Source organism: Anolis sagrei, chromosome 6 (assembly GCF_037176765.1).
Source record: "Anolis sagrei isolate rAnoSag1 chromosome 6, rAnoSag1.mat, whole genome shotgun sequence".
Classification (NCBI taxonomy): Eukaryota; Metazoa; Chordata; class Lepidosauria; order Squamata; family Dactyloidae; genus Anolis; species Anolis sagrei.
This window is the reverse complement of record NC_090026.1, coordinates 109795922-109810980: the sequence shown is the minus strand read 5'-3', so window position 1 is coordinate 109810980 and position 15059 is coordinate 109795922. Positions and strand designations below refer to the sequence as shown.

Below are 15059 nucleotides of genomic sequence, written 5' to 3'. Positions count from 1 at the left end.
CCTCAAGGTTACCATAAGTTGGAAATGGGATCTGCACTGAATAGAGGGATGTTTAGCATTCTCAGCCACAATCCTGTAGTGCCTTAGCAAACTATAAGTCCCAGGACTGCTCAGTGTGGAACCATGCTAGTTAAGACAAAGTAGTATTGTAGCTGTGTTAGTGTGAATGGACTCCTGGTCATTGTTTAAGCATGTGTGTATATCCTGGCATCTCAAGGTTATTTAAGTGTATGGATGGATGTTGTACAACGTGACACTGGACACTTCCTTCTGCAATAACAAAAAAGAGGACATTGTGCCAGTATATGTCATAAGCAAAACGGTGGCCTTAGTGTGCAGAAATAGACTTTTCAAGCATGATTATGTAAACCAGCTGCCCTCTGCCTGCTTGGATTACTGAAGGAGAGGACATGCTTTTTTTCATTTGGTGTCCTTAGGAGGAGGCAATCATTTGTAGTGTTCTGATACTGATCCCCCCCCCCCCACACACACAACTCCACATGCCCCTTGCATCACCATAGGCCCCGAGGTACAAGAGAGCGCCCCACCCCATTGGTGTGTGTATGGCCATAATTGCCATACACACACCAATGGTGAGCATAGGTCATTGACACATACTTTAAAGCAGTAGCTCTATCTAGAAAAATCACATTTCTATTCAATTTCTAACACCCTTGGAAGGCAAGTAGCTAAAAATGATTGACAGAGTCCTGTATATTCTATCATAGTCTGAAACCTGCACTTTGCAAGTACCCCGCAACGTTCTGTGGAGTACAGCTGTATTATTGAAAACATCAGGCTCTTTGGATGTACAAAGTGGTTCTCCCTTGGGACTCTGCATTAATAGGGAACACGAATTGGCCAATTAGCCTGATCTTTTGTCAAAGTCACATTGGAATGTACTTTTAAGACACCTACACAGGTGGGAAGCTGAAACAGGTTTGTCCAGGAGGGATGTGTTTGTGTCTGAGGGGGGAGGGGGATAAGAGAAAGAATAAGAATAAGTGAGAGACAGATAGATAAATAAATAAATAGGGGAAGAAGAGAACTGGAAATGAATTATCTGGGGAAAGAATTAGAGTCAGGGTAACATAGCAGTTTGAGCCTTGGAAATGGCTCTGGAGAATAGGATTTGTATGGCTTAAAACCCACCGAATGACCTTGGGAAATAACCCTCTCTCAACCTCAGAAAAACATGTGATAAGCTCACCTTAGGGTCACCATAACTCGTATATGACTCGAAAACACACAACAAAACAGTCTAACTGGGATTGGTTGTATCTTTGTTTGTGTCTCTTTAATGTCCCTATGGGAGGCAGCATGACATAGTGGTCTGAGCATTGGACAGTGACTCTGGAGACAAGGGTTTGAAGCCCCCTTTGGCCATGAAAATACATTGAGTGACCCCAAGCAAGTCAGACACTGTGTTGTTGAAGGCTTTCATGGCCACAATCGTTGGGTTGCTGTGAGTTTTCCGAGTTGTATGGCCATGTTCCATAAGCATTCTCTCCTGACATTTTTCCCACATCTATGGCCGGCATCCTCAGAGGTTGTGAGGTCAGTTGGAAACTGGGCAAGTGTGGTTTATGTATCTGTAAAATGTCCAGGGTGGGAGAAAGAACTCTTTTCTGCTTGAGGCAAGTCTGAATGTTGCAACTGGCTGCTAAATGCTAATCAAGGTGGCCAATTGCAACATTCACACTTGCCTCAAGCAGAAAGAGTTCTTTCTCCCACCCTGGAGATTCCACAGATCTATGAATCTTACTTGCCTAGTTTCCAACTGATCTCACAACCTCTGAGGAAGCCTGCACAGAGGTGGGTGAAACGTCAGGAGAGAATGCTTATGGAACATGGCCATAGAGCCTGGAAAACTCACAACAATCAAGTCAGACACTCTTAGCCTCAGAAAACTCAGACAGGTTTACCTCAGACAGGTTTACCTCAAGGTTACCATATGTTGGAAATGTCTTGAAGGCATACAACAACAACAACAACAACAACAACACCTTTATGAGTAAATAAATTGCTGAAGAGACACTGTGTCCTGAATTCACAGAAATCATGTAATGCTCAATTGTGCCCGAAATCAGTAGGACATCTTTAGGCTATAACCTTCAGTTATTGGATTGCAGCTTCCATCCACCATTGACTATGCTGGCTGAGGCTGATGGGAGTTTCAGTCCAACAAATCTGGAGGGCTACATGTTTTCTCTCCTAATTTAAGCTCTAGCCTCCCCACTGCTCAGAAAAAGGTTTTCCAATCTAGGTGACTAAATATAATTATATACATCTTGCAACAACATCATATAAAAATGTATGTACCACCAGAATTAGATCTACAATAGTCACACTACAGCAGAGAGCAAATGCAGCACTATAGAATCCTTAGGGCAATGCAAAAAATATTTCTTTTTAATCACGGTGCTAAGAAATACTAAAATAATAAAGTAGAATTTGTTCCTATTGCTTTTTCTCCTCCTCTTTACAATGAATTCAGCGATGCCTTCTAGCAATAGCCCTTTGAAGACCTTTGTTCACATGCCACATGTTGTCAATAAAAGCTACATTTCAGAGGCAGAGGCGGGCATACCAGCTGAGGAGGCTTGCCAAGGCTCATAATAACCTCTGTGATGAATAGCTAAAGATTATAAGTGACGGGGCAAAATGAGGAAATGGGACTCGTTGTCGATTGCATCGCAGGGGGGACAAGGGGCCGAGGGTGGTGTAAGCCGGCTGCCTGGGCAGCCGAAATATGTGTCACTTCTTCCTTGTCAGAATGCACAATTATAAATGGGAACATTCCTGGTAATTGTGATTTTAAATAACCTTGATTAAAGTCAGTATCATTGCTGTGCCAGTATGATTCATGAGAAAATATTTCGTGGACTGATTGGTCAATTTACATGGATGATTTCACTGCTTCTAGCTGCTCTTTACAGATCCTTTGTATTTATAAATGTTTGTGTATTTACTTATATATCTGCATACATGTGTGCAATTTCCAAAGGTTTATTTGGTATCATCATCATCATCATCATCATCATATTGATTTATACCCTGCTTTATTTCTGCTTTATATATCATCTCATACCATATATCCTTTTCCTATACATATACATATATATGTAAAGGAAAAGGTTTCCTCTTGACATTAAGTCTTGCCATGTCCGACTCTGGGGGGTGGTGCTCATCTCCATTTCTAAGCCAAAGAGCTGGCATCCATAGACACCTCCAAGGTCATGTGGCTGGCATGACTGCATGGAATGCCATTACTTTCCCACTGAAGTGGTACCTATTGATCTACTCACATTTGCATGTTTTTGAACTGCTAGATTGGCAGAAGCTGGGGCTAACAGTGGGAGCTCACTCCACTCCCCAGATTCGAGCCTGTGACCTTTCGGTCAGCAAGTTTAGCAGCTCAGCAGTTTAACCCACTGTGCCTCTGGGGGCTCCCTATATATATATATATATATATATATATATATATATGACAGAAATCCTCTGTATACACACATGTATGCATATATACACAATACACAAATACAAATACAATTCCCCAAACTTGAATGTTTCTGTATAATTTCAAAAAGTTTTATAAAATCTACAACATTTACATAACCTCCTGTACCATATATATCCTGCATGATTTATAATTATGAATGATTTATGTTGTGCATATGTTTATGACATACATACAAATACATGCAAAAGCGCCCTCATCTCATTATCTTTTTCACAGAAGGTCAAGGGAGTCAACAGCATATGTAAAAACACAATTCTAGAATTACAAATCACATCTGAAAAAACCTCCATTTATACATGTATCAAAGAAAACATTTCTGAAACAAAACATCAAACAAAAAGCAAGAAGAATGGCATACTAGATAAAGTTTTATCTGGTTTTTGATGTTGACAAACAGAATGATTACCAACTACTGGAGTAGCGTGGATTTATATAGGAGGTGAAAGATATTTCTTCTCCTAACACAGGGATTCTAAACATAGATGCTGCCAAGTCCAACATAGATGCAACTGGCTAGCTAGACTCTGCCATTATTCTCATAGAAATCAATGACATGATTCCAATGACCTGTCCTCTTGCAAGTCTATCCAGGCACAGGGATCTTGTTTAGGTTTACTTTATAATCCCAGAGTTGGAAGTGACTACAAGGGTCATCAAGTCTATTGCCTTGCCATACTCCTGAAAGATGGCTGTCCAAGACCTACAAAGAGGAAGAATACACTACCTTCTGGGGCAATACAAATTCTTACAGAAAAATAAATATTTTTAATATGGAGGTGGACCTAAATAGCCTAAAGGCACCAGATCCTGTCTGATATTGGAAACTAAGCAAGGTTAATCCTGGTTAGTACTTGGATGGGAGACTGCCAACAAATGCCAGGTAGTATTTCTCAGAAGAAGGAACTGAGAACTTCATTGTCTTGTGAAATTCATGGGTTCCTCATAAAATAGATAAACTACTTGAAGGCACCTATACAATGTTTAGGTGGAATCTCACCTTGTAATTTGAGTTCCTGTTCTAGTTTGTGGAGAAACACAAAACAAGCAGGTCAAATCTTCTATATGACAATCCTTTTCATACTTTATAACGTCCACGCTACAAATAGGAAACGTGATCAGTAGGAAAGGGTACTTTTTCTGGATTAAAGCTCCAATAAATCCCACTCTCACCAGGTCCAAACAAACAATTTCCTCAACTTCTGCTCAAATTGTGAATTGACCTAGTTGGTTACAATGCAAAGGATGGAAATGTTAAAACCACACACACACAATGACACTTGATAACTCTCAGAGGAATACAAGAATTGGGCTTAATCCCAACCAAGAAGTAGTCTGTCTATCTATCTATCTATCTATCTATCTATCTATCTATCTATCTATCTATCTATTAGAATAGATGGCAGGTTTATTTCATCTCATGGAGTCAATTCTTTGAGGAAGTTAGCACATACATTACTCTTTTATCCTTCTAGACCAGGCATGGGGAAGCTTGGGCCCTCCAGGTGTTTTGGACTTCAACTCCCACCATTCCTAACAGCCTTAAGCGGCTGAGAGGGGAAAGGAAGGGACCTGAGGCTGTTAGGAATGGTGGGAGTTGAAGTCCAAAACACCTGGAGGGCCCAAGCTTCCCCATGGTTGGTATTGAGATCCACCTTAAATGCCAACCGAATTCTAGACTGTATCATTTCCTATGGTGGGGATGGTTCCAGTTTTGACCTCTCCCCCATTACAAAATAATATCAACAACTGCAAGGGAAATGTGTCTGCAAAATGAATTGACTAATAAAGACAAAGACAGGGCACAGCCTTTTCCTAGAAGGGTTGCTTGATTCCACGTAGGGCCATTGTTTCCAGGCGAGGCACGTTCAAAGATGAGATCACCCCGCTGCGGTGGGAAGTGGTACAGCCCAGCCTTCTCCCCGGTGGTCTCCTCCCTTTGCTTGCCAGCCAGAATCGTGCGTTATGTTCTGGGTGATTCACCCGAAGACACGCGTGCACACGATCACGCGTGCGTCACGTCGCTTTCAGCTTTGCCACCTAGTGCGTGCAGTGTCCTCGATTCCAGTCAAGCATGTTACCCTTCAGCTCCACTTGTACTTGCTGGCAAAATGTTATTGGTGGGAGGGCGATATCGATTTACTCCGACGTGATCCGTTGTCCAAACTGAGAACATGGTCTCAGCACACAAGAGGACCTCCTTTTTACAGATCCTTGGCTTGGGCCCCATCTACATTGCTACATATATAGTCAGTGAACTCTAGAGATTCATATAATGATCACTCTAAACATTCATACTGTATAACGCAGTCTCAATGCATTATATGGCGTTGTAGATGGGGGCCTAGGTTGTCCCTACACTACTTGGGTAGCTTCCTGCCTTCCAAAACATTGCATCATCATCATCTTCATTATCATCATCATCATCATCATCATCATCAATATATTATTAATAATAAATATTAATTAGTATTTTATTGTTAATAATATTATTAGCTATTCTTTAGCTATTAGTATTATTAGCAGTAGTATTATTAATAAATATAATTAATGAGTATTATATTATTTTATTATTATAATAATTCTTTAGTTATTATTAGTATTATTAATAATATAATACTTATTAATAATATATTTATTGTTAATGTTACTACTAATAATGATAACAACAATAATTCTTTACTTATTATTATTAATGGTAAGTATTAATGAGTATTTTATTAGCGATTATTAAGCAATAATTATTAGCAGTAGTATTATTAATCAATATAATCTATAAGTATATTATGATTAATACTACTGCCAATAATAATTCTTTATCTACTATTAGTATTATTAATGATATAATACTAATTAATAATATGTTCATTATTAATAATTCTGCTTATAATAAAGTTCTTTCTCCCACCCTGTACAGTCCACAGATATATAAACCCCACTTGCCTAGGTTCCAACAGACCCCTCAACCTCTGAGGATGCCTACCATAGATGCAGGCGAAATGTCAGGAGAGAATGCTTCTGGAACATGGCCACAGCAACCCAGTGATTCCGGCCATGAAAGCCTGGCATTGAATGTTCACCATTTTTTTTCTGTAAACCACCCTGAGTCCCTTATGATTATGATTATTAGATACATAACAAGATTAGTACACAGCAAACAAGATAATTGTGCTGGCTTTTGTATTTGATCACATTATTATTATTATTATTATTATTATTAGTAGTAGTAGTAGTAGATACATAACAAGATTAGTACACAGAAAACAAGATCACTGTGCTGGCTTTTGTATTTGATCACATTTATTATTATTATTATTATTATTATTATTATTATTAGTAGTAGTAGTAGTAGTAGTAGATACATAACAAGATTAGTACACAGCAAACAAGATCATTGTGCTGGCCTTTGTATTTGATCACATTTCTTCTTCTTATTATTATTATTATCATCATCATCATCATTATTATTAGTAGTAGTAGATACATAACAAGAATAGTACACAGCAAACAAAATCACTGTGCTGGCTTTTGTATTTGATCACATTTATTATTATTATTATTATTATTAGTAGTAGTAGTAGTAGTAGTAGTAGTAGTAGATACATAACAAAATTAGTACACAGAAAACAAGATCACTGTGCTGGTTTTTGTATTTGACCACATTATTATTATTATTATTATTATTAGTAGTAGTAGTAGTAGAGATACATAACAAGATTAGTACACAGAAAACAAGATCACTGTGCTGGCTTTTGTATTTGATCACATTTATTATTATTATTATTATTATTATTAGTAGTAGTAGTAGTAGTAGTATATACATAACAAGATTAGTACACAGCAAACAAGATCATTGTGCTGGCCTTTGTATTTGATCACATTTATTATTATTATTATTATTATTATTATTATTATTATTATTAGTAGTAGTAGTAGTAGTAGTAGTAGTAGATACATAACAAGATTAGTACACAGCAAACAAGATCTTTGTGCTGGCCTTTGTATCTGATCACATTTATTATTATTATTATTATTATTGTTGTTGTTGTTGTTGTTGTTGTTAGATACATAACAAAATTAGTACACAGCAAACTAGATCACTGGCTTTTGTATTTGATCACATTTATTATTATTATTATTATTATTAGTAGTAGTAGTAGTAGTAGTAGTAGATACATAACAAGATTAGTACACTGAAAACAAGATCATTGTGCTGGCTTTTGTATCTGATCACACACATTATTATTATTATTATTATTATTATTATTATTATTATTATTATATTATTATTATTAAATAATTATTTAGTTATTATTAATAATAGTAATTATATAATACTGATTGGTAATAATATATGTATTATTACTACTATTATTACTACTACTAATAATAATAGCTAAAGAATTCCTTCACAAAGCAACAATCACGTTGCCATCAGGCACCCTGCTCTTTCTATTGTCAAAACAGAGTCTTTTTCCTACTGACTAAGCACCTGGCAGGTCCCTTCCGACTAAATGCATTCACTTTCCCTTCCAGATGGTGAACTGCAAAGCCATTAGGCATAAAATACCGTTTTACAAGCAACACCCACTCTTCAAAAAGCTCTTCAAATCTATATTTTAGAACTGGAGATCGATTCAGCCAAGAACACCCACGTAGGAAGGGGGGGGGAGAACTTCATTCCTGCCCATCAACAATATTTTCCCCATCTATACAATTTAGTGTACCTTCCATATCTCACTCTTTCGATGAGACTAACCATCCCTATTTCTTTTTGAAATGGCAAGCGACATCCTTGGAAGGGGAGAAGACTCCCAAACCAACAGGGAGGATTTAGAGGGAAGAATATCATAATTTAAGGGATAATGGAAATAGGAGATAATGTCGAATACATCATTTTGATTGCAAGGGGGATGTGTTCAGTCTACCTTAAGCACTGGCTTCATGCAGTCTTAGGCATGATGTAGAGATGTATCTAGAACAGGCCTGGGCAAACTTGGGCCCTCCAGGCGTTTTGGACTCCAACTCCCACCATTCCTAACAGCCTCAGGCCCTTTCCTTTTCACCCTCAGCCGCTTAAGCGGCTGAGGGTAAAAAGGAAGGGGCCTGAGGCTGTTAGGAATGGTGGGAGTTGGAGTCCAAAACGCCTGGAGGGCCCAAGTTTGCCCAGGCCTAGTGAACATACACACAAAAGGTTAGTAAGCCCTTTTAGAACTGCATCCTTACTATGCAGTCATCTCCATCTCTACTCAGAAGCTATAAAACTAAAGCGAGTTTCAGACCCAGAAAAAATTAAACACAAATCTTCAAAGAAATCGGTCAGGATTCGGGTTGTAAAATTTCAAGCTCCGTCTCAGGGGCACATGGCTTTTCTCTGGATGGATATATATCAAAAAGGGTAGCCTACAGGCCGTGAAATAAACTCATCTCCTGTGACAAATGGCCGGCTCGTAAATCAGCCCGTCAAAAGGATAATGCAAACCCATCAGAGGCGCCCCAACACCCAGGCTTGACGGGGCTGCTCTCGAAAAGCAAACGGAAACACAACAATGAGAATGTAAACAATGAGACCCAAAACAAATGGATGCTGGATCACAAACGAATGGAAACGCGACCTTAAATGCATTGAAGAAAACAAACGAGAGCAGAACTAAGTTCTTGTGAGTTTTTTCGGGCTATATGGTCATGTTCTAGAGGCATTTCTCCTGACGTTTCGCCTGCAACTATGGCAAGCATCCTCAGAGGTGCTTGCCATAGATGCAGGCGAAACGTCAGGAGAAATGCCTCTAGAACATGGCCATATAGCCCGAAAAAAACCCACAAGAACTTAGTGATTCCAGCCATGAAAGCCTTCGACAATACAGAGAGCAGAACTCTCAATGGATGGAACTAGGGTCCTAAACAAATGGGACAACAGGACCTTAAAAAGCAAATAGAGACAGGAACCTAAGCTTTGAACTGAACCTCGTGGCGCAATCTATGTAAATAAAAATATAATGTTCGTTTGTGGGATTGACAGAACTCAAAAATTACTGGACAAATTGCCACCAGATTTGGCCACAAGACACCTAACAACCCAATGTATGTTCTTCACTCAAAAAAACTTGATTTTGTCATTTGGGAGTTGTAGTTGCTGGGATTTATAGTTCACCGACAATCAAAGTGCATTCTGAACTCCACCAATGATGGAATTGAACCAATCGTGACCAACAGAAAAGACTAGAAGGGTTTGGTGAACGTTGACCTTGAGTTTGGGAGTTTGGGAGTTGTAGTTCACCTACATCCACAGAGCGCAATGGATGGATTTGGAACAAATTTGGCACGAATATTCCACACACCCAAATACGAACACAGATGGAGTTTGGGGGAAATAGATCTTGATATTTGGGAGTTGTAGCTACTGGGATTTATAGTTCACCTACAATCAAAGGGCATTCTGAACCCCACGAACAGAATTGGGGCAAACTTCCCACACAGAACCCTCATGACCAACAGAAAATACTTAAGGCCATCCAGTCCAACTCCCTTCACCGGGGCAACGAAAACGTAATTAAAGCCCTCCTGACAAAGAGCCATCCAGCCATAGATATAGGTAGATATATATGATTCACACACACAGTGTCATAGATTTGAAAGGGACCCCTAAAGAAGGGAAATTATATGTTGCATGTTCCAGAGTAGGCAAACTAGACAATCTCCACATCAACACTGACAAAGAAGCAGCAAGAAATATTGTTTACCTACAAGCATCAAGAAATTACATCTATTAGAAACCAACACTTTCTCATTACTTTATTTTCCAGATCAGCAGACTGGGCCACAGCAACGTGTGGCAGGGGACAGCTAGTGGGTTTTGTGCCGGCAGGACTGAAGGTTCGAATCCACTGAGAGCTCGGATGAGCTCCCTCTGTCAGCTCCAGCTCCCCCATGCGCAGCCTTGGGAGAAGCCTCCCACAAGGATGGTAAAACATCAAAGCATCCAGGTATCCCCTGGGCAAAACATCCTTGCAGACGGCCAATCCTCTCACACCAGAACAGTCTGGACTCAGATAACCCAGTTCAGAGCAGATATTGTGGGATTTTCTGTCTTGATTATTCTGGGTTATATGGCTGTCTGGAAGCACCCTAAAGGAATGGAAAAACGGCCCCAAACAAATGGAAACAGGATCCCAAAACGAATAAAAAGGGGTCCTTAAACACATCGAAACCCGAAACAAACAAACAAAAACCAAATGGGAACAATAAATGAATGGCAACAACAGGACCACAAGCAAAGGAAACAGAAGACTAGATAAATGAAAACACGACCCCAAACAAATGTAAACAAGATCCTGAACACAAGGAGACAGGATCCTAAACGAATGTAATCAGGACCTGAAAATAAATAGAAACAGGGGGCAATGAACACATGTATAGGGAGCCTACAGAACAAAAGAAAACAATAGGATCCCAAACAAGTGGAAACAAGAGACTCCGTTCAAAGAAACCCCCCCGGAAGTGAAACAATGCAAGTCCCAAAACAAAACAGTCTGAGCCCACTTCACCAACCAGCACCCCCGCTTTCCCCCATCAGATTGGTTTTGTCTCTCCGGTAGTAGACAAAGGAAGATCGAAGCTCTCCAAATCTTATGCGCAGCTACATCCAAATAAACCGGCACAAGGCAAGGCGTGAAACGGATGTTTGGGGAGGATTCAGCGCTACAAGCCCTCGGTTAACTCTGGGCTGACCGGGCTGTCATCTCCGGATGGTCTGATTTATCTTAATAGGGTTTAGTCTAGGAGGAGAAGGATAGACAAAACTGCAGCTATAATCTGGATTTCGATGACCAGCATCCACATCCACTCAATTAGGCAGTGCACAACGACACACAATCGAATTGTGTGTGTGTTATAACCATCAGAACTATTTAAATGTCATAATCTCTCTCTCTATGTATGTATGTATGTATGTACACATTACATGCATGCACACACATACACACTCATATATATAACTTGTGGGGGCTTGGTATGGGAAAACCTATACCTCTGTTTATGTACTGTTTGTCCTTATCCTTTCTGTGTTCTGTAATCTGCCCTGAATCCACTCGGGGAGATTGAGAGGAATATAAATAAATTTATTATTATTATTATTATTATTATTATTATTATTATTATTATTAGCTGTCCCCTGCCACGCATTGCTGTGGCCCAGTCTGTGTATATGTGTTTTGTGTTTATATATATTTGTGTATATAATAAAATAATAATAAAACTTTATTTATACCCCGCCAAGATCTCCTGTGTGTTTGTGTAAATATGTGGTTTTGTGCATGCGTTGTAATGTATCTTTCATTTTTTGGCTTTTAAAGTCTCTTCTGCTGTGTTTTTCAGTGTTTTTATGAGTGATGGTCACTCATTGGCCTGATAAGTGTATTGTGTCCAAATTTGGTGTCAATCCATCCAGTGGTTTTTGAGTTATGTTAATCCCACAAACGAAAATTAGATGATGATGATGATTATTATTATTATTATTTTATGCACAACAAGATTAATACACAGTAAACAAAATCACAATGTTGGCTTTTGTATTTGATCACACCCTGGACACTTCTTAAGTGTTTAGGACTGTGTGATGTATCCAGAATAATTTGTGCAGTTCTGAGTAGGGTGGCCTTTTGCAACTGACAGATAGCAATTTTGTCAGCACTGATTGTGTTTAAGTGCAGGCCAAGGTCTTTAGGCATTGCACCCAGTATGCTGATCACCACTGGGACCACCTTTACTGGCTCATCATCATCATCATCATCATCATCATCATCATCATCTGTTTGCATTTATTATTTTTGCGAGGGAGATATTTTCAAGCCCTGGTACAAACACACTCTATACCTACATCTCTTTCTAGTAAGTGATTAACTGCATTCGCTTGGGATCCAGAACAGACTTGTCAGAAGTGCATTTTGTTCTACAATCCAATAGAGAAATCGATCTTCTTTTTCCTGCTTGAGTTTTTCGTTGTGCGTCTCTTTTGGTGGAGTGCCTCCAAGGCATTTCCGCTTTATGGCGACTCTAAGTATATGTAGCCTAACTGTTAATCTCATTTAAAGTAGACTAACTGCATCAATATGGATTACATAAACGTTATTTCACTCTTAGGCGGTGGATCTTAACGAGCCCAGGCGAGTATAAGAGCATTCATTGCCTGCGTTTAATTACTCACTCACCCGAGTTTCACCCTCCTTTTTGTTTCAAAGGAAGGCAACAAATTAAAGCCACCTCCTTGGTTTTCCTTTCCTTTGGCCCTGGTTTTTGGGGGCACCAGAAGAACATGATAATTGAGAGACGTCCTGTAGTCGATTTGGCCCCTGATTGCTACTAGGGGTGTTCTGGTCCCCTTAAAGATATGAATGCCCTGGGTTGCTGTGAGTTTTCTGGACTCTCTGGCCATGTCCCAGAAGCATTCTCTCCTGACGTTTCGCCCACATCTATGACAGGCAACCTCAGAGGTTGTGAGGTCTGTTGGAAACTAGGCAAGTGAGGTTTATATATCTGTAGAATGTCCAGGGTGGGAGAAAGAACTGTCTGCTTGAGGCAGAGGCAAGTGTTAACGTTGCAATTGGACAGCTTGATTAGCATTGAATGGCCTTGCAGCTTCAAAGCCTGGCTGCTTCCTGCCAGGGGGAATCCTTTGTTGAGATTCCTTTGTTAAGGTGGGCGAAATGTCAGGAGAGATTGCTTCTGGAACATGGCCATACAGCCCAGAAAACTCACAGCAACAGAGGGTCCTTCCACACAGCCCTATATCCTATAATGTCAAGGCAGAAAATCCCAGATTATCTGCTTTGAACTGGGTTATCTGAGTCCACACTCAGATAATGTGGGATTTTCCGCCCTGATATTCTGGGATATAGGGTTGTGTGGAAGGGCCATGAGTCCACACTCAAATAATGTGGGGTCTTTTGCCTTGATATTTTGGGATATAGGGCTGTGTGGAAATGCCCCCAGAGATTCCGGCCTTGAAAGCCTTTAACAACACATATCAAATCCCATCTGACTGTGGAAGCTAAGCAGGGTCGGCCCTAGTTAGCACTTGGATGGGAGACCACCAATGAACACATAGATGTGTAAACTATGTTTTAGTGAGAAAGGGATTGGCAAAACCATTGCTAAGCATTCCTTGCCTTAGAAGACCCTACGAAATTCGTAGGGTATCCATAAATCGACTGAATGCACATCAACACAAGCAAGATTTCAGTCAGTTGTGATCTGATGGTCCCAGGGAGGCAACTCAAAACATAATCGAGTGTTTCCTGAAACCAAACCAAACACCACAACGAAAAGCGTTAGTTTCCCCATGTGACAAACTCTAGGGACCTCACAACTTCTGAGGATGCTTGCCATAGATACAGGCGAAACGTCAGGAGAGAATGCTTCTAGACCATGGCCATATAGCCCGAAAAATCACAACAACCCAAACTATAGCTATCTAAACGCCTTTCGTGAGAGAAATCCAGTCTTTCTCAAGGATCACAAACGCAAGGGAGAACTACATTACTCCAGAAAATAAAATAGTCCCCAAAACAACCGGCAAGACCCAGAAAGACAAGAAACCCAGTCAGTGTTTATTTTCTTTTCCAAGACAGGAATGAGGCTTGTTTGCTTCATATGTCAGACAACATGGCTTCAATACCAGTCAGTAAATACCGAAAGTCAAGCAGTTAAATCAAGTATGGGGAAACTTGGGACCTTCAGGTGTTTTGGACTCCAACTCCCACCATTCCTAACAGCCTCAGGCCCCTTCCTTTTCACCCTCAGCCGCTTAAGCGGCTGAGAGGGAAAAGGAAAGGGCCTGAGGCTGTTAGGAATGGTGGGAGTTGGAGTCCAAAACACCTGAAGGTCCCAAGTTTCCCCATACCTGAGCCGAGAAAGAAAGAAAAAGAGAGAGGCTTTAATACAACTGCTCAGCCCGAGGTCTCTCTCTTTACCTGTTTTAATGGCGTATTTGAGCGCCGTCCTGCAAAGCAGCAGAATTTCTTCCAGGGTCTGCGGTTGGTCGGCCAATTCCCAATTGTATTCCTGAAGCAGCTCGTTCGGGTAGTGGAAATCGATCACTTTGGTCGAGCGGTCGAAATTGGTCACCAGGTACTGGAGCAAAATCTCCACCACGTCCTGCAGGAAGGACAACGTGGCCGCTTCGCCCTCCGAGGAAGGCAGGAGATCTGAAGGAAGGAAGGCAAGATGGCATGGGCTTGGAGCCTTGGTTTGGCTTCCCTCTACGAGAGAAAGGCGGAAAGACATTCCCTTCCTTTTGTGTCGTTTTCAAGACCAAAGAGACCATGAAAAAAAAGAGGGGGTAGCTGCTCTGGAAGAATGAAAACATACCTCTACGTTTCTGTTGTGGGTGGAATTAATCCATGACTAGGATCCAAAATCCCCACATTTCCACTTGGATTGTTTTGAAAAAGGGAACCATCTTCCCCTCCTAAGGAAAGCTTTATTTATTATTTATCAGTTTAAATGTAAGATATAATCGTATATATACTATATATACTATACA

At 40.2% G+C, this 15059-nt stretch overlaps 1 protein-coding gene across 1 annotated transcript in view; it reads right to left on the bottom strand.

The window, feature by feature from the left end:
- GAD2 (glutamate decarboxylase 2) overlaps positions 1-15059 on the bottom strand; it is a 51898-nt gene that overhangs the window by 31552 nt on the left and 5287 nt on the right. The window contains exon 4 of the mRNA XM_060782430.2: positions 14488-14721. Coding sequence (XP_060638413.2) covers positions 14488-14721 — 234 coding nt within the window. The remainder of the gene's footprint in view (positions 1-14487; positions 14722-15059) is intronic.